This window comes from Mobula hypostoma, chromosome 16 (assembly GCF_963921235.1).
Source record: "Mobula hypostoma chromosome 16, sMobHyp1.1, whole genome shotgun sequence".
Classification (NCBI taxonomy): domain Eukaryota; kingdom Metazoa; phylum Chordata; class Chondrichthyes; order Myliobatiformes; family Myliobatidae; genus Mobula; species Mobula hypostoma.
Window position 1 is genome coordinate 13,942,007 of NC_086112.1, and position 23,695 is coordinate 13,965,701.

Below are 23,695 nucleotides of genomic sequence, written 5' to 3' on the forward strand. Positions count from 1 at the left end.
CAGCGATCCAATATCCACCCTTGCCCCTCTTTTAGTCTTTATATAAAATCATAAGATATAGAAACAGAATTAGGACATTTGGCCCATCACGTCTGCTCTGCCATTTCATCAATGCTGATCCAATTTTCCTCTCAGCCGCAATCTCCCCCCTCCTCCCTGTATCCTTCCTGACCAATCAAGAATCTATCAACCTCTACCTTAAATATACATATAGACTTGGCCTCCACAGTGGTCTGTGGCAAAGAGTTCCGCAGATTCATCACTCTCTGGGTAAAGTAATTCCTCCGCACCATCATTATAAAAGGACGCCCCTCTATTCTAAGGCTATGTACTCTGGTCTTAGACTCTCTCACCACAGGAAACATCCTCTCCACATCCACTCTGTCAAGGCCTTTCACCATTCGATAGGCTTCAATTAGATCACCCCTCATTCTTCTGAATTCTAGTGAATACAGGCCCAGAGCCATCAAATCCTCTTCATATGACAAGTCATGCAACTGTGGAATAATTTTAGTGAACCACCTTTGAATCCTCTCCAGTTTCAGCACATCCTTTCTAAGATAAATGGCCCAAAATTGCTCACAACACTCCGAGTGAGGCCTCACCTCTTGAAATGATTGCTAACAGTGCATTTGCTTTCCTCACCACAGACTCAACTTGCAAATTAAGGGAATCCTGTACAAGGACTCCCAAGTCCCTTTGTGCCTCCGTTTTTTTTTTGTATTTTCTCTCCATTTAGAAAATAGTCAACCCTTTCACTTCTTCTACCAGAATGCATTACTGAACACTTTGTGACACTGTATTCCATCTGCCATTTCTTTGCCCATTGTCCTAATCTGTTTCAGTCCTCCTGTAGCCTCTCTACTTCCTCAAAACTACCTGCCCCCCACTTATCTTCATATTGTCTGCAAACTTTGCAACAAAGCCATCAACTTCATCATCCAAATCACTAACATACAAGGTAAAGAACTAATCAGTCCCAACACAGTTCCTGTGGAACACCGCTAGTTACTGGCAGCCAGCTAAAAGAGGCTCCCTTCATTCCCATTCTTTGCCTTCTGCCAATCAGCCACTGTTTTATCCATGCTAGAATCTTTCCTGTAATGCCATGGGCTCGTAGCTTGTTAAGCACCCTCATGTCTGGCACCTTGTCAAAGGCTTCTGAAAATCCAAGCACACAACATCAACCAATTCTCCTTTGTCAATCCTGTTCGTCATTTTTTCAAAGAATTCCAACAGACCTGTCGGGCAAGATTTTCTCTAGAGGAAGTCATGTCGACTACTGCCTATTTTATCATATGCCTCCAAGTAACTTGAGACCTCATCCTTAATATATTTGAAGAAAACATTTTGGAAACCTCTTTTATATTATTGGTTGCTTACCTTCATATTTCATCTTTTCTCTCCTTATGGTTTTTTTTTGCCTTCTGTTAGTTTTTAAAAGTTTCCCATTCCTCTAACTTCCCACTAAATTTTGCTCCATTATATGCCCTCTCTTTTGCTTTTATGCTGTCTTTGACTTCTCTTGTCAGCCACTGTTGTGACATCCTAACCTTTCAAATACTTCATCATCTCTGAGATTTATCTATGTTGCACCTTCAAAATTACTCCCAGAAATTCCAGTCATTGCTGTTCTGCCGTCATCCCTGCTAGTGTCCTCCTCCAATCAACTTTGGCCAGCTCCTCTCTCATGCCTCTATAATTCCTTTTACTCCACAGTAATACTGATATATTTGACTTTATCTTCTCCTCCTCAAACTGCAGGGTGAATTCTATCATATTATGATCACTGCCTCCTAAGGGTTCCTTTACCTTAAGCTCCCAAATCAAATCCAATTTATTACACAACAGCCAATCCAAATTTCCCTTTCCCTTTGTGGGTTCAGCCACAAACTACTCTAAAAAGACATCTTACAGGTATTCTACAAATTCCCTCTCTTTGAATCCACCATCAACCTGATTTACCCAATCCACCTGCATGTTGAGTTCCACCAATGACTAATGTTGCTTTGCCCTTTTTACGTGCCTTTCCTATCTCCTATTGTAATTTGTATCCCACGTTCTGGCTACTGTCCGGAGGTCTATACAATCTCACTATACACTGCATCTACTTGTATACCAACTGCCCCATCCTCAAACCCTTTTGCTCTGGTTCCCATCTCTCTTCCAGATTAGTTTAAATCCTTCCCAGCAGTTCTAGCAAACCTGCCTGCAAGGTTATTGGTCCATTTTGAGTTCAGATGCAACCCGTCCTTTTTGAACAGGTCATACCTTCCCCAGAAGAGACCACAATAATCCAGAAATCTGAAACCCTGCCCCAATTCTTCAGCTGCACATTCAACTGCCCAATTGTCCTATTCTTATCTTCACTGGTGCATGGCACAGACAGCAACCCTCGTCAGCTTTCTATCTTATTCCTTATATTTTCTCTTCAGGACAGTTGTGTATTTAATATTTCAATAATATTCCAGTAATCTTGTGTGTGTATAAATGATTAAACATTCTCAATCATTTAAGTAATTCATTACGGGTTATACGTAAAAATATGTTAATTGCATACGTTACCATGCTACCACGTGATACATGCGTGCCGCACTTAAAGTAAAGACCAAGTCAGACCTGCATTTTCAGATCAATGTGTCTTCCTTGAATTAGCTTAATGTTTTGAAGTTACAAATCATAAAAAGGATTTCCTATCTATGTCGTGGGTACCAATATATACCACAGATTCCGGCTGCTCACCCTCCCCTTTAAGAATGCTCTGGACCTGATCTGAGACATCCCTGACCCTGGCACCTGGAGGGCATCATTCCATCCGGGTGTCTCTTTTGCCTCCACAGAATCTCCTGTCCGCTCCCCGAACTATGGAATCCTCTGCCACTACTGCTCTCCACTTCTCCCCCCGTTCTCTTCTGAGCCAGACTCAGTGCCAGAGACACAATCATTGTGGCTTCCCCCAGTAGCATAAAATATCACTATAATTTACAGTAAAAAAATTCAATAGGAAGTGTAAAAGAGGAATAGTGAGATGGTGTTTTTGGACCATTCAGAAATCTGACAGCCGATCATAGAAACAGACACTTTGACCCACTGCTATGAGACCTACCAATGGGTGCCCATCCATATTAACCCCACCCCCCACACTCACAAGGTCACAGCCTTCTACCTCTTGGTGATTCAATACAGATGGTGCTCAAAGACTGTCCACAACTGTGTCCTCACCACTGTCCCAGACAGTGCATTCTACATACTCATCACTCCCTGGGTAGGAAAAAATCCCTTTCATATCCCCTCTAAATCTCCTATTTTTCCCTCTAGTTTTATCTCCTAGGTTCCCAGCAGACCACCTATCTACACCCCTCATTATTTAAGTTCCTCAATCACGTCCTCGGTCCTTCTGAGTGTACCACTCCGTCCCAGGTTGGTGGTAGAGACAGATACATTAGGGGCTCTTATGAAACTCTTCGATAGGTTGATCTCAGAGTAGGTTAAAAGGTTAGCACAACATCGTGGACCCCAAGAGCTCGTACGGTGCTGTGATATCCAACGTTCCATGAACTCCTCCGCACCCTCTCCAGTGCTACCACATCTCTTCTGGAGGGTGGTAAAGATCCGTCAGAAACACTGTCATATCAATTTCCCTACCATCTAACTTTAGCTTGAAAAAACTCCTGTAATCTTCCTTGACATAGTAAATTATCCGACGTTAACTTGTGTAAACTGTCAAACTCAGCTGCAGTTCATCTCAACTTTTACTGGGTCATTTACTGCTGCAGCTGCGAAAAAGAAACAAATTTCATGACGTACGTGAGAGATGATAAACCTGATTCTGATCTGGGTCTCTATTGTGGACTGAGAGTGGAAAGGGGGCAGGGAGAGGGGAATCATGGTTGGGAGAAGAGGAAGAGAGAGGGAAGCACCAAAGAGAGGCATTCTGTAACGATCAATAAACCAATTGTTTGGTATCAAATGACCTTGCCTGGTGTATCTGCACACCTGCCACCCTACCCCCTCCCCACGCTCCTGGCACTCCTTCTCTGCCACCTGTACCACACCCCTCAGGCAACACTCCACCCTCACCATCCCCAACATCCTTTGCTCCCACCAGACTGACAAACTCGCTTTCTGCTCCATGTTGACAAATACAGAATTGTGCAAAAGTCTTAGGCACCCTAGCTATATATATGTGCTAAGACTTTAGCACAGTACTGTATGGTTTTAATTTAACATAATACAGCTTATCAAAACAGAAATGTGTTGCCAGGATACACTGGTAAGGCCTTTGTCGGAATGGCATTGATCTGAAACATTACTGTGAACACTGATCAATCAGCATTCCAACATCTGAAGACGTCAAAATGGATACTCAGCTCGGAAAAGGTCGTGTTTGAGTGACAGGCAAGTTGTAAACACAAAATTAAGATTTCCATCAAAAACAAACTTCACCAGTTTTTTGGATGAGGGTAAATGTCAATTTTCACTTTGGAAAAAATAATTCTTGTACATGATCCAGAAACATACTGTAAAGGTGGTGATAAATTATGCAGAACAATTACATAACAGAACCAAGCCTGCAGTGTTACTTTTCTCGAACGGGAAGAAATATTTCTAAAGGTAAAAGAAAGCTTTTGGAATTTCTTCTGCTCCTCAACTGAAACACTAATCCAACACTGAGCAGTTAATCCCTGCCTACACAGATTCATATTTAGATTTACTTACCGCATGTTAACATGCAGTGAAATGTGTCAATTGTATTAGCAACCAACAAAACCTAAAGGTGTGCTGGGGGCAGTCGACAAGTGTCGTCAATGTAGCATGGCCACAGTGTTTGGCAGAACAACACCGAACACAACAAGCAACAGAACAACAACAGCAAATCAAGCCCCTTTTAAACACATACAGTAGACACACACACATGGACACGGACAGACCATCAGTGTTCAGGCTTCGACTTCCAGACTTCCTGACGTACGCATTTTGATCCCCAGACTAGTCGATAATGAGTTGCCGACTCACCAGCCCTTGCGCCCCCTCGTGCCTCCTGCTCGCACGGACAGTTGATCCCGGGATGCACTGACCTGGGGCAGCCCGGCATCCACAGATGTCCTCTGTCACCCACCCATGCCTCTGGCCTTCAAACACAGAGCAATGACCTGGGCTCTGGCTGTCCTTTGTCCCGTGTCCACATTGCCAGACTTCAAGTGTGGAATGGAGGCCTGGACTCTGGCTGTCCTTTGTCCCATTCTAACTCAGCTGGACTTTGAGCATGGAGAAGACGACTAGAGTCTGGCTTGACCTCTAACCCCCGCAAATCCTTCTGTCAAGCAGGCAGCATCCATCATTAAGGACCCTCACTAACCAGGACACGCCCTCTTCTCATTACCGTCAGAAAGGAGATATAGCAGGTTGAGACCCACACTCAGTATTTTAGGAACAGCTTCTTCCCTTCTGCCATACCTCACGAACCCATGAAAACCACCTCACGATTTTTCTTTCGAGCTACTTGATTTTAAAGTAATTTTTAGTATTTTTTCTGTCTTTGCACATTACAGCTGCCACAAGGCAACAAATGTCATGACGCATGTCAGAGATAATAAAGCAGTTCCTTATTCTACAAGGCAGACATAATTTCATTGACCAAATAGCTGATAATGCAAATGCACCACAGACAATAGACAATAGACAATAGGTGCAGGAGTAGGCCATTTGGCCCTTCGAGCCACCACCGCCATTCACTGTTATCATGGCTGATCATCCACAATCAGTATCCAGTTCCTGCCTTATCCCCATAACCTTTGATTCCGCTATCTTTAAGAGCTCTATCCATCTCTTTCTTGAAAGCATCCAGAGACTTGGCCTCCACAGCCTTCTGGGGCAGAGTGTTCCATATATCCACCACTCTCTGGGTGAAAAAGTTTTTCCTCAACTCCGTTCTAAATGGCCTACCCCTAATTCTTAAACTGTGGGCCTCTGGTTAAGAATTAGGGGTAGGCCATTTAGAACGGAGTTGAGGGAAAACGTTTTCACCCAGAGAGTGGTGCACCTACAGGTGCAGGAGTACTCTGCCCTTCCTAATCCTGATCCTCATCTGAGCTCGTGTGGACAGTGAGACATGTACAGTACTGCGCAAACATCCTGGGCACTCTGCACAGTACTGTTGCAATTTTATATATTGCACTGTACTGCTGCCGCAAAAAGAAACTAATTTCATGACACACGTGAGTGATGATGATAAACCTGATTCTTATACGGGTCTCTGTTGTGGACTGAGAGTGGGAAGGAGGCAGGGAGAGGGGAATCATGGTTGGGAAAAGGAGAAGGGAGAGAGGAGGGAGCAGGAAGCACCTGAGAGAGCCTGCCCCTGTCACTTCTTCTCTGTCACCTGTCCCACAGCCCTCCCAAGGCATTCCACACTCACCATTTCTGACATCCTTTGCTCCTGACAGGTTTACAAACTCATTTTCCGCTCCATGTTGACAAATACAGTACTGTGTAAAAGTCTTAGGCACCCTGGCTATATTATAGTAATGTGCACCCTACTGTACAATACTTTGCTTTGCCTGGCTGCATCGCTCTGGTGCCAAATGTTTCTGTGTGAAGCATTCCTCTTTAACCTTGTCTCGTCAGCCCTCTACTACACAGACATCATACTTCATTGTGTGTGCGCGCACGCACACGCACACTCTCCCTACCCGAGTTGTGGTCTCAGAGCTGTTGCTGTTGAGGTGTCATTGTGACTGTTGTAGAGTCATGGGGCTGCACGCATGGGGACAGGCCATAGCAACTCATTTCCACAAGCTGCTGTTTGGTTTTATCGTGAGACGCGGCACGGTAACTTGCCCTTCTGTCCCAACAAACTCACACTGTCCAGTTACACCCATGTGACCAACTGACCTACCAACCCATTTGTCTTTGGAATGTGGGAGAGGACCAGAACTCCCACGTGATCATGGGGAGAACGCGAACACGTAAACTTGTTACAGACAGCAACCGGGTTGAATGCAGGTCACCAGCACTGTAACCACGTTACACTGACCACTGCGCTATATGTTACCAGGGACACCCCCTGAGTCAAAGTGTTGCAGTCCAGTACCCGGATTTAAACGGTTAAAGTTCACAGTTCAAAGTAAATCTATTATCAAATTATGTATATCACATACAACCTTGAGATCCATCTTCTAGAAGAACTCTCGATGAAAATCAGTTTGTACTTATTGATTCACACTTGGCAGTAGCTCTGCAACTTAATGTTGTTTTCAGTATTCTGGGAATTCAACCCTCACTGCAAAATTACTTACATCTTTTACAAAATGCTCAAGGGTGGCGTAAGCAATGGCAATACCATCATGAGTACTCGTGCCTCTTCCCAGCTCATCCAAGATGATCAATGAGCGAGATGTTGCCTTTCGAATGATCTCCGCTGCCTCACTCAGCTCTTCCATAAATGTACTTTGACCTTTGTAGATGTTGTCAGAAGCTCCCATTCTGAAAAAGCAAATGTAATCTTTTAGAACATTCAACAGGGAAAAAGCAAAATCAACATTTCACATCAGCCGCCATTGGCAATGAAAATCAAGGCATAGCCGACTATCATTTAGAACACACTGTAGAACACCACATTCCATTATGTTGTTTTTCCAACCTTTTAACCTGCTCCAAGATCAATCTATTCTTCCCTCCCACATAGCTCTCCATTTTTCTATCATCCATGTGCTTATCTAAAAGGTTTCTCATCGAATCTGCTCCGTCATTCAATCATGGCCGAATTATTATCCTTCTCAGGAGATTTATTCTCTTGCCTTCTCCACGTAACCTTTGACACCCTTACTCATCAAGATCCTATCAACCTCTGCTTAAAATACACTCAATTACACCGTCCGCGACAATGAATTCCAGACCCTGCTGGCTAAAGAAATTCCTCCTTGTTCTAAGGAGATGTCCTATTCTGACGCATGCATTGTGGTCCTAGACTCCCCCACTATAGGAAACATTCTCTCCACATCTATTCCATCTGCTGTAGGTCTTTCAAGATTTGATCGGTTTCAATGGGATCACCTCTCATTCTTCTAAACACTACCAAGTAAAGGCCTAGAGCATTAAAGTGCTCCTCATACATTAATCCCTTCATCCCTGGGATCATTCTGACCAACCTCCTCTGGATCCTCTCCAATGGCAAACAACACAGTATGATTTTAGCAGGGATCATGTCTCAAAATATTATGGATGTTAGCTTTTCTCATAGGCACATGGATGAGATAAAAACAGAGGGCTATGTGGGAGGGAAGGGTTAGATTGATCTTGGAGTAGTTTAAAAGGTCCGTACAACATCGCAGGCCAGAGGGCCTGTACTGTGCTGTAGTGCCCTATTTGTATGAATTGGCATGACAATAGGTTGGAAGGCATGTGTTGATGAGGATTTTACGAGCCTGCATGTGGCTGAATAAGGGAATGAGAAGTCATCACATAGGGAAATGAGAGATTTGGCACTTTAGTGAGGGGTGTCTAAAGGCAGAATATCATCTAAATGCAGGAGGTGTTGTAGATGCTGGGAATCCAGAGTAACACACACAAAACGCTGGAGGAACTCAGCAGGCCAGACAGCATCTAATGAGGGGAATAAACAGTCAATGTTTTGGGCTGAGACTCTTCATCAGGGTTGTAAAGGAAGAAGGAACAAGTCAGAATAAGAAAGTGGGAGATATATATCTCTGAGTCACTCCCAGTGCCACAGGGTAGTCAGGGCACGAATAGGATGATAGTGTAGATGACTGAGTAGCCAAGGAACTGTGCAGGGGGCAGGGTTTCAGATTTTCTGAATCATTGAGAGATCTTCTGACGAAGGTATGACCTGTGTAAAAAGAAAGGGTTACACCTGAACTCCAGGGGGACGAATATTCTTGTGGGCAGGTTTGCTAAAGCTGTTGAGGAGGGTTTAAACTAATTTGGCAGGGGGTTGGGAACCGGAATGATAAGAGTTGAGGATGAGGTAGTTGATATACAAGTAGGTACAGTAGGTAGTGAGACTGTGAGAAAGGAGAGGAAAATGATAGGACAAAATTGCAGTCAGTGGGATGAGTCGGGGGGGGGGGAATCGAAAAGAAAGTTGAATACAGGACAACAAATCATAAACATGAGGAAGTCTGCATTTGCTGGAAATCCAGAGCAACACACACAAAATGCTGGAAGAACTCAGCCCGTCAGGCAGCATCTATGGAAATGAATAAACAGTCGACGTTTCAGGCCGAGACCCTTTTTTCAGGATTGAGAAGGAAGGGGGAAGATGACAGAAGGGCAAGAAGGATAGCTAGAAGATGATAGGTGAAAGCCAGATGGGTAGGAAAGGTAAAGGGCTGGAGAATAACGAATCTGTTCTCCTTGTGCAGAACACCCTGAAGGTTAACTTGCGGGTTGAGTCAGTGGTGAGGAAGGCAAATGCCATGTTAGCATTCACTTCAAGAAGTCTAGAATAGAAAAGCAAGGATGGGATGTTGAGGCGTTATAAGACACCAGTGAGGCCTCACCTTGAATGCTGTGAACAGTTTTGGCCCCTCATCTTAGAAAAGATGTGCTGGCATTGGAGAGGGTCCAGAGGAGGTTCATAAAAATGATTCCAGGAATGAAAGGGTTATCATATGAAGAATGTTTGATGGCTCTGGGTCTGTACTCACTGGAATTCAGAAGGATGAGAGGGGATCTCATCGAAACCTTTCGAATGTTGAAAGGCCTAGACAGGGTAGACGTGGAAAGGATGTTTCCCATGGTGGGAGAGTCCAGGACAAGGGGGCACAGCCTCAGGATAGAGGGGCGTCCTTTCAAAACAGAGATGCGGAGAGATTTCTTTAGCCAAAGGGTGGTGAATTTGTGGAATTTGTTGCCACATGCAGCTGTGGAGACCAGGTCATTGGGTGTATTTAAGGCAAAGATTGATAAGTTCTTGATTGGACATGGCCTCAAAAGTTATGGGGGAAAAGGTCTGGAACTGGGGTTGAGGAGATGGAAAAAAAAGGAACAACCATGATTGAATGGCGGAGTAGACTCGATGGGCCAGATGGCCTAATTCTGCTCCTGTGTCTTATGGTCTGATGATTGGAGAGTGGACCATGGGACAATGGGAAGAAGGACAGACACAAAGAGGACATAATAGGTGATAGGTAGGTGAGGAGAGGTAAGAAGCTGGAGTGGGGAACAGAAGAGGAGCGGAGCACAGAAGAGGAACGGAGCAGGAGTGGAATTCAATCACCGAAAGGAGAAATTAATCTTCATGCCATCAGGTTGAGGCTACCTAGAAGAAATATGAGGCGTTGCTTCTCCACTTTGTATGATACAACCGCCACACACACACGGTGGGGCACCATGGTAACGTAGCAGATAGCACGCCGTCATTACGGCTCGGGGCGTTCCAGAGTTCAGAGTTCAATTACAGCACCATTTTGTATGGTATCTCTGATTGTCCAATTACAAAGGCACGTAAATTGGTCACTGAATCAAAATGAGAATCAGTTTCAATATCATTGGCATATGTTGTGAAATTTGTTGCCTCTGTAACAGCACTACAATGCAATACAGAATACTAGAGAAAAATAAACTATGAATTACAGCGAGTAGATAAATATTAAATAGTTAAATTAAGTAAGTAGTGTAAAAAATAAAAATAATAAAAGTAGTGAGGTAGTGTTAGAAATCGGATGGCAGAGGCCATTAGGTCAGTGTTAATCAGGTTTGTCGGGTGTTGCTGGGCCAGTGTGACTCGAAGGGCTGGAAGGAACTACTCTGCACCGTATCGCTAAAACAAAACATATTTTACCCCTCTGATCTCCTGTAAACCTTACCCTTCCCATTCTAAACCTGTTCCCCTTTATTTTAGATGCCTTCAGCCAAGGGAAGAGATTGACCTACTCTATCTATGACCCTCAACTTTATAAACCTCTGAGGTCGCCTGCATCCTACCCCCCAGAGAGAACAAACCAGCCTATCCAATCTTTTCTTATAAGTAAAACCCTGCATTTCAGCCAAACTCTGGTGAATCTCTTCCGCACTCTCTCTAATGCGACCATATCCTTCCTGTAGTGCGGTGACAGAACTGCAAATCATATTTGTAGCAAAGGCCAATAAATAAAACAGTAACAAATAAGCTGCACAGAGATTATGATGGTGATCATAATAGGAAGGTTTAAATGGACTGACACGAATTTCAGAAATTCTAGTCTCTAACTTTAATGACCAATAGTACAAATCTGACTTTTACACATTAGAATCTCAGAGGAGGTAGATGCCATTGACTAAAACATTTAACTTCATTGAGGTTATTTAATGTTCTGGGAATTGAAGAACAAATATGACCAATGGATGTCATTAAAACGTCACTCCCCATAGTATTATCAGAATTAGGTTTGCACAAATTCTTTGCATTTGGATTCCAAATGAGCCTTATCTCGAGGGCACAGTGACAGCTGTGCACTGAGGATCAAAAGATTTTAAATGCTGCTGTTTGGGAAAATGGTACGTCTAAGCCAAGTATCTGACTGGTCCCAAACAGGCCAGTGAAAGGTGATCAACAATGTCGTTGTTAAAGACCAAAGTCATATTAGCACTCAGGAGAAGGGCAGATGAATACTGGGGAGATAGAAATAAAAATAAGGAGATAAATTAGTGCTGACAATTATACCTTACAGTTCATGTCCTGGTAATAGTGACCGCAGGGACTCTACAAACATTTTGTACCAGGCCACAGGTTGCTATTTATTAGAGATACAGCTTATCTATACCGCACCACCCTATTGGGCCCACGTCACCAATTAGCCCACTAACCTGCAAGTCTTTGGAATGTGTAAGGAACCAGGAGGAAATCAGAGCAGCAGGGGAAATCCATGTGACCACAGGACAATGTACAAACTCCTTACAGACGGGGCGGGAATTGAACTCAGGTCACTGGTGCTGTGAAGCGTTACACTCACCGCCACCCTAAATCAACTAAAACGGCCCCAAATTTCCACAATCGTTACCAAAGGTTTGCAATAACTCTTGCAAAGATTGGCCGGGATGCACAGGAAGTCCTGGTTCACACAGTCTACTTGGTAAATAGACTGAGAATACTCACTGGAAGAACAAAGCGTCCAGTGAAAGCAAATGTTTGCAAACAGAAGTCCATTGGACCATAAAGGATTCTACTTCAATCAGATGTCTGTGAACGCATTTAAAAAAAGAAGTTGTATGTGTCTTTGATTAAACCTGAACATTATAGCCTGAGGACAGAGAATTCAGACTATAGTTACAAACAAGAGAAAATCTGCAGATGCTGCAAATCCAAGTAACACACACAAAACACTGGAGGAACTCAGCAGGCCAGGCAGCATCTATGGAAATGAATAAACCGTCACTGTTTCATCAGGACTGGTGAAGGGTCTCGGCCTGAAACGTCCACTGTTTACTCTTTTCTATAGATCCTGCCTGGTCTGCTGAGTTCTTCCAGCATTTTGTACGTGTTGCTCACACTATAGTTAGCTCCATGTGAAGAAACAGATGCAGCAAAGTAATTTGGATGGTCTCATTTTGAAAAGCGAGGCTTACGTAAAATGGAGAATGGCCCACCAGCATTTGCCACACCATGGTATGCAGCTTTTTGATGAAGTGCCACTCATGAAGTGCGAAAGCGGTTTATTTTTAACTATTTTAAAAATTCAGCGATACAGCACAGAACAGGCCCTTCTGGACCTTCGAGCCACGAGACCCATCAAACCCCCGACAACCCCGATTTAACCCTAACCTAATCACAGGACAAGTTACAATAACTAATTGACTTCCTAACCGGTATGTCTTTGGACTGTGAGGGGAAACCAGAGCTCCCGGAGAGAATCCACACATTCCAGAGGAAGGATGTACAAACTCCTTACAGAAGATGTTGGAATTGAACTCCGAGACGCCCCGATCTGCAATAGTGTCGCGCTAACCATTACGCTACCATTCTTCCTCTACATCAGGGGTTCCCAACATTTTTTATGCCATGGACCCCTACCATTTACCGAGGAGTCCATGGACCCCAGCTTGGGAACCGCTGTTCTACATGGATGTTGTTTGCCTTTGAGTATTTCCAGCATTTGCCGTTTCACTTTGGTGTAACTTCCTTCAGTTGTTGGTGATATTTTCGAAAAGCTTCAGTTTCACTCTTCTACCAAGTTACCCCCATGTGCCTTTTGTCTCTTCTCGCTGCTGCTATCAGTAAGGAGATACAGGACCCTTGGGTCCCACACCACCAGGTTCAGGAACAGTTGTCACCCTACAACCCATCGGGATCCTGAATCAGCATGGATAACTTCACTCACTTCAACACTGAACTGATTCCACAACCTACAGACTCACTTTCGTGAACTCTACTGTATTTGCAGTTTGTCGTTCGTACATTGGTTGTTTGACAGTCTCGTGAAATTTGTATTTCTTTGTTCTATTGTGAATGCCTACAAGAAGATATATCAAGGTAGTACAGAGTGACATATACATACTTCGATAATAAAGTTATTTTTGACTTTAAACTAGCAGATTTTTTAAAAAATGTAGCATACAAAAGGGCACAGTACAGGCCCTTTGGTCCATGATGTGCCGAACCTGCAACTTACTCTAAGATCAATCTAACCCTTCCCTCCTACACAGCTCTCGATTTTATTATCATCCATGTGCCTATCTAGAAGCCCCCATATAGTCATAGTCATACTTTATTGATCCCAGGGGAAATTGGTTTTCGTTACAGTTGCACCATAAATAATAAATAGTAATAACACCATGAATAGTTAAATAGTAATATGTAAATTATGCCAGTAAATTATGAAATAAGTCCAGGACCAGCCTATTGGCTCAGGGTGTCTGACCCTCCAAGAGAGGAGTTGTAAAGTTTGATGGCCACAGGCAGGAATGACTTCCTATGACGCTCTGTGTTGCATCTCGGTGGAATGAGTCTCTGGCTGAATGTACTCCTGTGCCCAACCAGACCATTATGTAGTGGATGGGAGACATTGTCCAAGATGGCATGCAACTTAGACAGCATCCTCTTTTCAGACACCACCGTGAGAGAGTCCAGTTCCATCCCCACAACATCACTGGCCTTACGAATGAGTTTGTTGATTCTGTTGGTGTCTGCTATCCTCAGCCCGCTGCCCCAGCACACAACAGCAAAGATGATAGCACTGGCCACCACAGACTCGTAGAACATCCTCAGCATCGCCCGGCAGAGGTTAAAGGATCTATGTGCATCTACCACCACCCCTGGCAGGGTGTGAGTATTCCACATACCCTCCACCCTCTGTGTAAAAAACATACCTCTGATATGTCCGCTATACTTCTCTCCAATCACCTTAACATTACGTCCCCTCATATTGGATTGGGGAAAAAGGTTCTGGCTCTCCGCTTGATCTTTCATTGATTCCATTCTATTTCTTTGCACCTACTGTGAATGCCCGCAAGAAAATGAATGTCAGGGTAGTATACAGTAATGTGCAAAAGTCCCTGGCACTCCTTCTCTGCTACCTGTGCCATATTCTTCCCGCGATGCTCCACCCTCACCATCCCAACATCCTTTGCTCCCGCCAGATTTACAAACTCGCTCTCCACTCCACATCAGCTATGCAAAAGTACTGCACCCTGGCTATATATATGCCCAAGACTTCTGCACAGTACTGAATGATAATTTACTTCGATGATAAATTTACTTTGAACATTGATCTATGCCTCTTGTCATCGTGTACACCTCTATCAGGTCTCCTCTCATCCCCCTCCTCTCCGAAAGGAAAAGTCCAAGCACAACATCTGCAAATAAATCAGTTTTAAATATTCACCTTACTAACAACACGAAAGGATTTACTTACTGAAGGTAAACACTTCACCTCTCTCAGCTGGAAGAAACAAGGTTTCCTTGTTAACTTGGAAAGTATTGCTGGCAATGCTGGTTGGGGTAAGCTGTTGACAGTAATCCCAATGGGAGGTGCAAATCTATCATGCAGATTAATTCTGTCCAATTTTTGTACTTCGCACATGCCTCCTCCTCACAATTCCCCAACTAACCTTTTCCCTTGTATTTTTAACTGTTTTACTTTTGTATATGTGTTATTTCCCCAATCACTGAAATTAAATTTGGCACATCCACTTTGTCCCTCACCAATTTTTATCTGGAAGCTTCTCAGCTTGACATGGCAACTGCCTGGCCAGTGAGCGCAAGAAATTGCAGAGCTGTGGGCAGCTCAACTCTTCACAGGAACCAACTTCCCCTTCTGTCCACACATCCTACTAACTCAGTAAAACCGGTAGCATAATTACCTCAGACATTGTCTCTTCTCCTCCTTTCTGTCAGGTAGTAGATTGTTCATTCATCATGTGCTGTGTCGTATGTCGTGGGTGATCATGGTCTTTCCATCATCATGATTATCCTGCCAAGCTTTTCTACACAAGTGGTTTGTCATTGCCTTCTTTCGGGCAGCGTCTTTACAATATGGTTGACCCCAGCCATTGCCAATACTCTTCAGAGATGGTCTACCTGGTGTCAATGGTTGCATAACCAGGATGTGTGACGTGCACCACCACCTCCCATGGCTTCACGTGGCCCTGACCGGTGGGGGTGAGGCGGGCGGCGTTAAGCAGGTGCTACACCTCGCCCAAGGGTGACCTGCAGACTAGCAGAGGGAAGGAGCACCTTACACCTCCTTTGGTAGAGATGTATCTCCACTCTCTCACCCTGCAGAAGATACAAAAGCCTGAAAACACATGCCCCCAGGCTCAAAAACAGCTTCTATTCTGTTGTCACATGAATGATCAATCCTGGACTACAATAAGGATGGACAGACCGCTTTTACAATAAGATGGACTCTCGGCCTCACGATCAACCCCATTATCTTGTACAATAAGATAGATCTTGGCCTCACGATCTACCTGTTATCTTGTACAATAAGATAGATCTTGGCCTCACGATCTACCCGTTATCTTGTACAATATGATAGACTCCTGGCTTCACGATCTACCCCGTTATCTTGTACAATATGATGGACTCTCAGCCTCACGATCTACCCCGTTATCTTGTACAATATGATGGACTCTCAGCCTCACGATCTACCCCGTTATCTTGTACGATATGATGGACTCTCAGCCTCACGATCTACCCCGTTATCTTGTACGATATGATGGACTCTCAGCCTCACGATCTACCCCGTTATCTTGTACTTCGTTTACCTGCACTGCATTGTTATTGCTTTACCCTGTTCTGGCTCAATGCACTGTGTAATGATTTGACCTCTTATCGTCCTGTACACCTCTACCGTCCACTCTCATCCTCGTTCGCTCCGAAGGGAAAAAACCCAGTTTGCTCAACTCCTCCTCATAAGCCACATTCTCTAGTCCAGGCAGCACACTGGTAAATCTCCTCTGCACCCTCCACGTCTTCCCTATATTGAGAAAACCAGAACTGAAAACCTCACATTTATCTAGATGGAAAGCCATTTGCCAAACCTCAGCCCACATACCTAACTGATCAAGATTCCCCTGTAATTTTTCATAATTTTTTACATTGTCTATTTAGTAACATCTCAACAACACCAGTTATTTTAATTCAGATTTTATTATAGTAATTTTAATTCTCCTGATCTCAGGGTGGAATTTGAACCCCTATCAGTGAAGTAATGACTCACAACTCTGGACACCGGATTAATAACGAGGGAGTGTACATCTGATCTCTATCAGGAGTTCAAATCCCACCAGAGCTGGACAATTAAAATTAATGTAGCAAATTGAATGCACAGCAAATCAAGAAACTGCAGAGAGCAGCAGACTTTGCCCTACACATCACGGCCACATCCTCCGTCACTACCACCCACAGTGTCTACAGGAGGCACTGCCTCAAGGTGGCAATATCCATCATCAAGGACCCCTACCATTCGGGCCATGCCACCTTCTCCCAACTGCCATCGGGCAGGAGCTACGGAAGCCTGAAGTCCTACACCACCAGGTTCAAAGACAGCTATTTACCTTTAACCATTCAGTTTTAGAACTAACTATCACAGCTGAGCAAAACTGTGACCATTTTGATCACTTTGCACTAAAAACAGATTCTTTATCGTTATTTAGAGATTCTTTATTTTATCTATCTATCGATTGAGATACAGCCCTTCTGGCCCTTTGTACCGTGCTGCCCAGCAACTGTCAATTTAATCCTAGCCTAACGACGGGACAATTTACAATGACCATTAATCTAACAACGGTACATCTTTGAAATCTGTGAGGAAGCTGGAGCCACTGGAGGAAACTCACACAGTCACAGCACAATAACGGGCTCTTCTAGCCCAACAAGCCCACACTGCCCAGTTACACCTGTGAGTTTAGTTACCCTATTAACCTATATGTCTTTGAAGTGTGGGAGGAAACTGGAGCACCCAGGGGGAACCCCGCAGTCAGAGGGGAGAGTGTACAAACTCCTTACAGACAACGGTGGGAAATGAATTCCAATTGTTGGCACTGTAATAGTGCGACAACACTGGTGCCACGCTGTATGGGTCCTAATGCCCTTCCCTTGGACAACATTGGTGTCGTGGTGAGTGGAGACTTGCAGCATGGGCAACTGCTGGTCTTCCATACAACCTTGCCCAGGCCTGCGCCTTGGAGAGTGAAGGCACAGATCCATGGTCTCGCAAGACTAACAGATGCCTTTAATTTAATTTCAAAGTATTATGCCAACCGACTCGCTACTATAAATCATGCACTTTCTTGTAAAAATTGTGTATCATTCACGCTAGTTTTCTTTGTGAATGCTGCTTATCTGATGCTACGTGCCTGCAACGCTGCTTTTCACTGCACCTGTGCATTCGGGTACTTCTGCAAATGACAATAAACCCAATTTTCTCTCTGACAGACGGTACAATAGTGCAAGGTTGTCGCTTAAGTATGTTTGAGAACTTTGCAAGGGTCACCCCGTTGGCAGCTCAAGTTTAAATGGCATTCGACCATACACATGTATACAGCTCTTCTCCGTGGATTGTCACCTTGTCGTGGTGGAGAAGCTTGTGTGGTCCTGTCATCCCAAGAGCAATACCATCTGGAGCTATGCTCCTGGTAGGGTCACCCATGGCGGTAAGGTCAAGGGTGAGATCCCTGACAAAGAACAATCCAACCAAGACCTCAATGGTGGAACAGACGGACGAAGTTACTTCGAACTCAACGGCTGTGAAGGCGGATGAAGGCTGCAACAAATCCATCAGCTCCAATCGTCGTGGTTTCCATACCATTGGAATCAGTTGGTTGATTTCTGAAGTATCGTGTGCTCCTTGGAGTGCAACATCAAGTACACGTTAAACAAATACGCGCACAGGCGTCTTCGCTCTGTGGGCCACTTCTTCAGAACGAAGCCCATCATCCTCGACTTGAGGGAGAGCCACGACGACGATACAGCTAAACGAAACAGCGTTTCTCTGGGACCAAGGCGCAATCTATAGTACATACAGTCACACACAACGCGCACAGTTACGATAGCACACAAAATAAAATTCCTATATTCGAATCTGACGCCTAGGTTGTTTGGTCTATTCTGTACTGTACCTCGATACAACTAAATGTCATGCTTGGCTTCTGGTTCAAGATGGTGCTGGCTGGTAGCCCATGAAGCAAAGAAAGCAACTAAATACCCGATTAATCACTCTCTTCTCTGGTAAAGGATCATCGCAAACAAAAGCCTGCAACTTCCCTTCGGACTTGGAGGCAATTGGATGTGGCAGAAACGAGTCAAGGCGAGGCAGCGGGCCTATCGTCGACAGTGAGGAAGACACGAGGTTCAATCGATTTAAGCGCTCCGCCGAACTGGAAAGGTTGGGTACAGGCCGATTTGAAGCTGCAGGGTACTGGTCCCAGAGCAAGCCCAAACAACTGAAGTTGGTGTTTGCACGATTTAAACGCCGGGCCAGATTGAAAAGGTCAGGGTGCCGGGACTGGAAGCAAGGGACGGGCTGGTTCAGCTTGATGCTCAGTTCTGCGCTGAACTAAGGGTCTGTGGACAGGACTGCCTTTGTGGACTTCAGTTCAGAATGCCATCAACTTGCCTTTGCTGTTTGCATGATTCAATTTTTTTCCCCCCCTCTGTACATTGGGTGTTCAACGATCTTTTTTTCTTGGGATTTCTTGTTTTGTGGCTGCTTGTTAGGAGACAAGTCTCAAGGTTGTATAACAGGTGCATACTTGGATAATAATTCACTGGGACAATTAAGAGCCAACACTGCTCATCACACCTTCTTTGCTCAGTTGCTCTTGCTGCTTTGCAGATCAATAAAAATACAGTTAACAAAATTAAATGAGATTCTTCTCATAACCCCTGAAATAATGACAATAATTAGAGGGAATATTGATTAACCCATATCCGAATATATGTAGGGTACTGCCTTAATTGAGTCGTCTGAAGATAGATAGTGTTATCTACGTCTCCAGGGTTTCAAATACTCTGTTCAAGCATTTCAGGCTTAAGTTAGAGAGCTTATGAGAATCATCTCCTTCCTCTAAACAATCCGTTGAATTTTGGAATAGATTGCTCTGAAAACAGCAATTATAACAACAACTCCCCCAAGTAAGTACATAAAGAACGCTTTTACTGAAAGGATGGTTTACAAGTTAATACATTCTAGCCTCCATAGTGCAGACAGCATACTCTGGAAGATTCTCACATTACACATGCATGGATAGCTGATATAATGCTGCAGATGGGTTCACGTTTGATATACCTTCTTAACCTTGCTAGAATCCCGTACGACTCTTCAAAACATATTTCAACCTTAACTCATTCACCTCTCCCACATTGGTTCCTGTTGTACCAGGAGACAAGAGGGGCTTGTGGAAGCCTTGAGTTTTTCTCCACACAGCTTTAATGACTGTTCGTGGTGACAATTGTGTCACTATCCTCAGTTTCATATATTTAAAAAATCTTGCTTTCAAAATAAACAAGACTGTTTGTCCCATCCCATCAGGGAGGAGGCTACATAGCATCTACGCCAGGACCAGCAAACTCAAAAGCAGTTACTTCCCCCAAGCCATCAGGCTGATCAACACCTCTACCCATTAACCCACCACTCCACATCCCCCACCCCCACTAGTTTATCATTTATATACTGTCACACTAGGTACGCACAATCATTCTATGTATACAAGCTGACCTGTTGTTCTTCCTATCCGCATCGGGCCACAACCATGCCATTTCTGTAACATTTGTTTTTTTTTTTACAAGGCCAAGTTGCTAGCTCGACACTCAACCCAGCACGGATAGAAAGTGTGCAGGGAGTCGGCTAGATTCGAACCCAGGACCACTGGCCTCGAAGTCTGGTGCAGATGCCATTCCACCACTGGCCGACTATATTGAAATCTATTGTGTTCATTATGCATATTCTGTTTTTTTTTTCATGTTGTATCAGATCCGGAGTAACATTTCATTTCAACCTCCTTTACACTTGTGTACCGACAAAGGACAATAGACAATCTTGAATCTTGATTTCCGGTCAGCCTTGTACATTTTTCAACTTGTTTATTTTTATCCTTCAGATTATTAAGGGAAAGGTTGCCATGCCCTTACATTCGAAGAGAATATATTGCCTAATGAATCACTGAAGAAACTCTGCTAATTCTTCATCATAGTACTGGTTCACAATTTCTCTTCTTCATTTTAATCTTCATTGTTCAAAAATGTAAACCCTTGGAGCCCAGTAAACCATCGGGCTGTGTATGAGTGATTATTTTCCAAAAAATCCTCCAGCAGTCTAAGGGGCCTCCAAAATTGAAACATACTCTCATTTATTTATCACAGGTACATCGATACATACAGTGAAAAGCGACATTTGTGTTAACATCCAACACAACCCAAGGATGTGCTGGGGCAGCCCACAAGTACTAGCACACATTCCGGTGTCAACATCGCACGCCCACCACGTTCCGCAGAACACAATACAGACAGCAAAACAAGCGAATTTCTACCCTCCCTCCCATGCACCCACTTACAACCTCAGACAGGTAGTGGCTGTGGAATTCATTGCCACAGATGGCTGTTGTTGGGTATATTTAAAGCAGAAGTTGATAGGTGCTTGATTAGTCAGGCCGTCAGTGGTTACAGGGAGAAGGCAGAGAATGGGATTGAGAGGGAGGGAGTGGAGCAGATTCAATGGACTGAGTGGCCTAATTCTGCTCCTATATCTTACAGTCAGTCCTCCAACTCCAGGACAAGCTGCCTCTGGGCTTCCTGTGGACTTGCAGACATCAGACGTCCAACTTTTCCAGTCTGGACTTCCAATCATCCTTCAGGGTTCGATCTTCAGTAGTAACCCCGAACTACAGGCCTCAAACACCAGACTTGCCAGTGATGGGACCCCAAACACCAAACTTGCCGACGTTGGGACCCCGAACACCAGACTTGCCGGTGATGGGACCCCGAACACTAGACTTGCCGACGTTGGGACCCCGAACACTAGACTTGCCGACGTTGGGACCCCGAACACCGGACTTGCCGACGTTGGGACCCCGAACACCGGACTTGCCAACGTTGGGACCCCGAACACCAGACTTGCCGACGTTGGGACCCCGAACACCAGACTTGCCGACGTTGGGACCCCGAACACTAGACTTGCCGGTGATGGGGCCCCGAAGACCAGACTTGCCGACGTTGGGACCCCGAACACCTGACTTGCCGGTGATGGGACCCCGAACACTAGACTTGTCAGTGATGGGACCCCCAACACCAGACTTGCCGGTGATGGGACCCCCAACACCAGACTTGCCGGTGATGGGACCTCGAACACTAGACTTGCCGACGTTGGGACCCCAAACACTGGACTTGCCGACGTTGGGACCCCGAACACCAGACTTGCCGACGTTGGGACCCCGAACACTAGACTTGCCGGTGATGGGACCCCGAACACCAGACTTGCCGGTGATGGGACCCCGAATACCAGACTTGCCGGTGATGGGACCCCGAACACCAGACTTGCCGATGTTGGGACCCCGAACAGCAGAATTGCCGCTGAGGGGACACTAAACTCCAGGCCTCGAACTCCAAACTTGCTGATGATGGGACCCCAAACTCCAGACCTTGAACTCTAGACTCAAACGATGCATTTCACTGCCTGTTTCGATGTAGCTGTGATAAGTAAATCTGAATCGGTATCTGAGGGTTAGAATTGGAACACTGACATAAACGTGTGGTGAATTACAAACTCAGACTGAGCTTCTCGGAAAAATTAGCTTGGTAACAGAAAACTGTTGGCAAGGCAGCACAGACTTTGTCAACTAATGAAACCTTCAGAGTTAAAAAAGTTCAAACTATGTCATTATCCAAAGTAATAAATGTTAGCACAAATTAACTTGAGCTTCATTTTATTGCAGGCATAAACAAGAAAATACATAAAGTTACGAGAAACTGTACATTAACAAATGTACTGAAGAAGGGTCTCGGCACAAAATGCCAATCCTTTAATCATCTCCGTGAATGTTGCCAGACCTGCTGAGTTCCTCCAGCACTTTGTGTGTGTTGCTGTACATCAACAGACTGACAAACAACCAATGTGCTAAAGACAAACTGCACAAATGAAAACAATAATACTGAGAACATGAGTTCTAAAGACTCCAACAATCCAATAAATGAAAGTTTTAAAATAAGTTTCCTGAAGGCAAAAGTACTTGATCACTATTAGTCAGATAAATTGGTGTCACTTTGACACTAAACATGATTAAAAACTGCTGACAATGCATAGGTCTACAAACTTTAATTTTCCTTTGCCAGGAAAGTTCAGATGGAAGCGCACTGTAAATTCCCGGCTTCCTCTAAACAGTTACAGCAACCAGTCGCTGACCGCAGATGTGCCATCTCCTGTGTAAATCTGTTTCTGCCAGATAATGGTGGTGGGAGAGGCTTGACAGAGCATGTCACTCTGTGCTGCGTGCGGAGATTTCATTCACCTCTGAGCTAAAATGTCAAGGTGACATTGCCTGAGCAACACACACAAAATGCTGGAGGAACTCAGCAGGCCAGGCAGCATCCATGGAAAAAAGTACAGTCGACGTTTTGGGCCAGTCCTGCCGGAGGGTTTCGGCCTGAAACGTCAACTGTATTTTTTTTCCCCAGAGATACTGCCTGACATGGCGGGTTCCATAGAACCATAGAAACTACAGCACAGAAACAGGCCTTTTGGCCCTTCTTGGCTGTGCCGAACCATTTTCTGCCTAGTCCCACTGACCTGCACACGGACCATATCCCTCCTTACACCTCCCATCCAAGTATCTGTCCAATTTATTCTTAAATGTTAAAAAAGAACCCGCATTTACCACCTCGTCTGGCAGCTCATTCCATACTCCCACCACTCTCTGTGTGAAGAAGCCCCCCTAATGTTCCCTTTAAACTTTTCCCCCTCACCCTAAACCCATGTCCTCTGGTTTTTTTCTCCCCTTGCTTCAGTGGAAAAAGCCTGCTTGTATTCACTCTATCTATACCCATCATAATTTTATATACTTCTATCAAATCTCCCCTCATTCTTCTACGCTCCAGGGAATAAAGTCCCAACCTATTCAACCTTTCTCTGTAACTGAGTTTCTCAAGTCCCGGCAAAATCCTTGTAAACCTTCTCTGCACTCTTTCAACCTTATTTATATCCTTCCTGTAATTTGGTGACCAAAACTGAACACAGTACTCCAGATTCGGCCTCACCAATGC

General features: G+C 44.5%; 1 protein-coding gene across 1 annotated transcript in view; it reads right to left on the minus strand.

Moving 5' to 3' along the window:
- The window catches only part of msh3 (mutS homolog 3 (E. coli)), a 266,392-nt gene that overhangs the window by 48,589 nt on the left and 194,108 nt on the right, over window positions 1–23,695 (minus strand). The window contains exon 21 of the mRNA XM_063068557.1: window positions 7,299–7,485. Coding sequence (XP_062924627.1) covers window positions 7,299–7,485 — 187 coding nt within the window. The remainder of the gene's footprint in view (window positions 1–7,298; window positions 7,486–23,695) is intronic.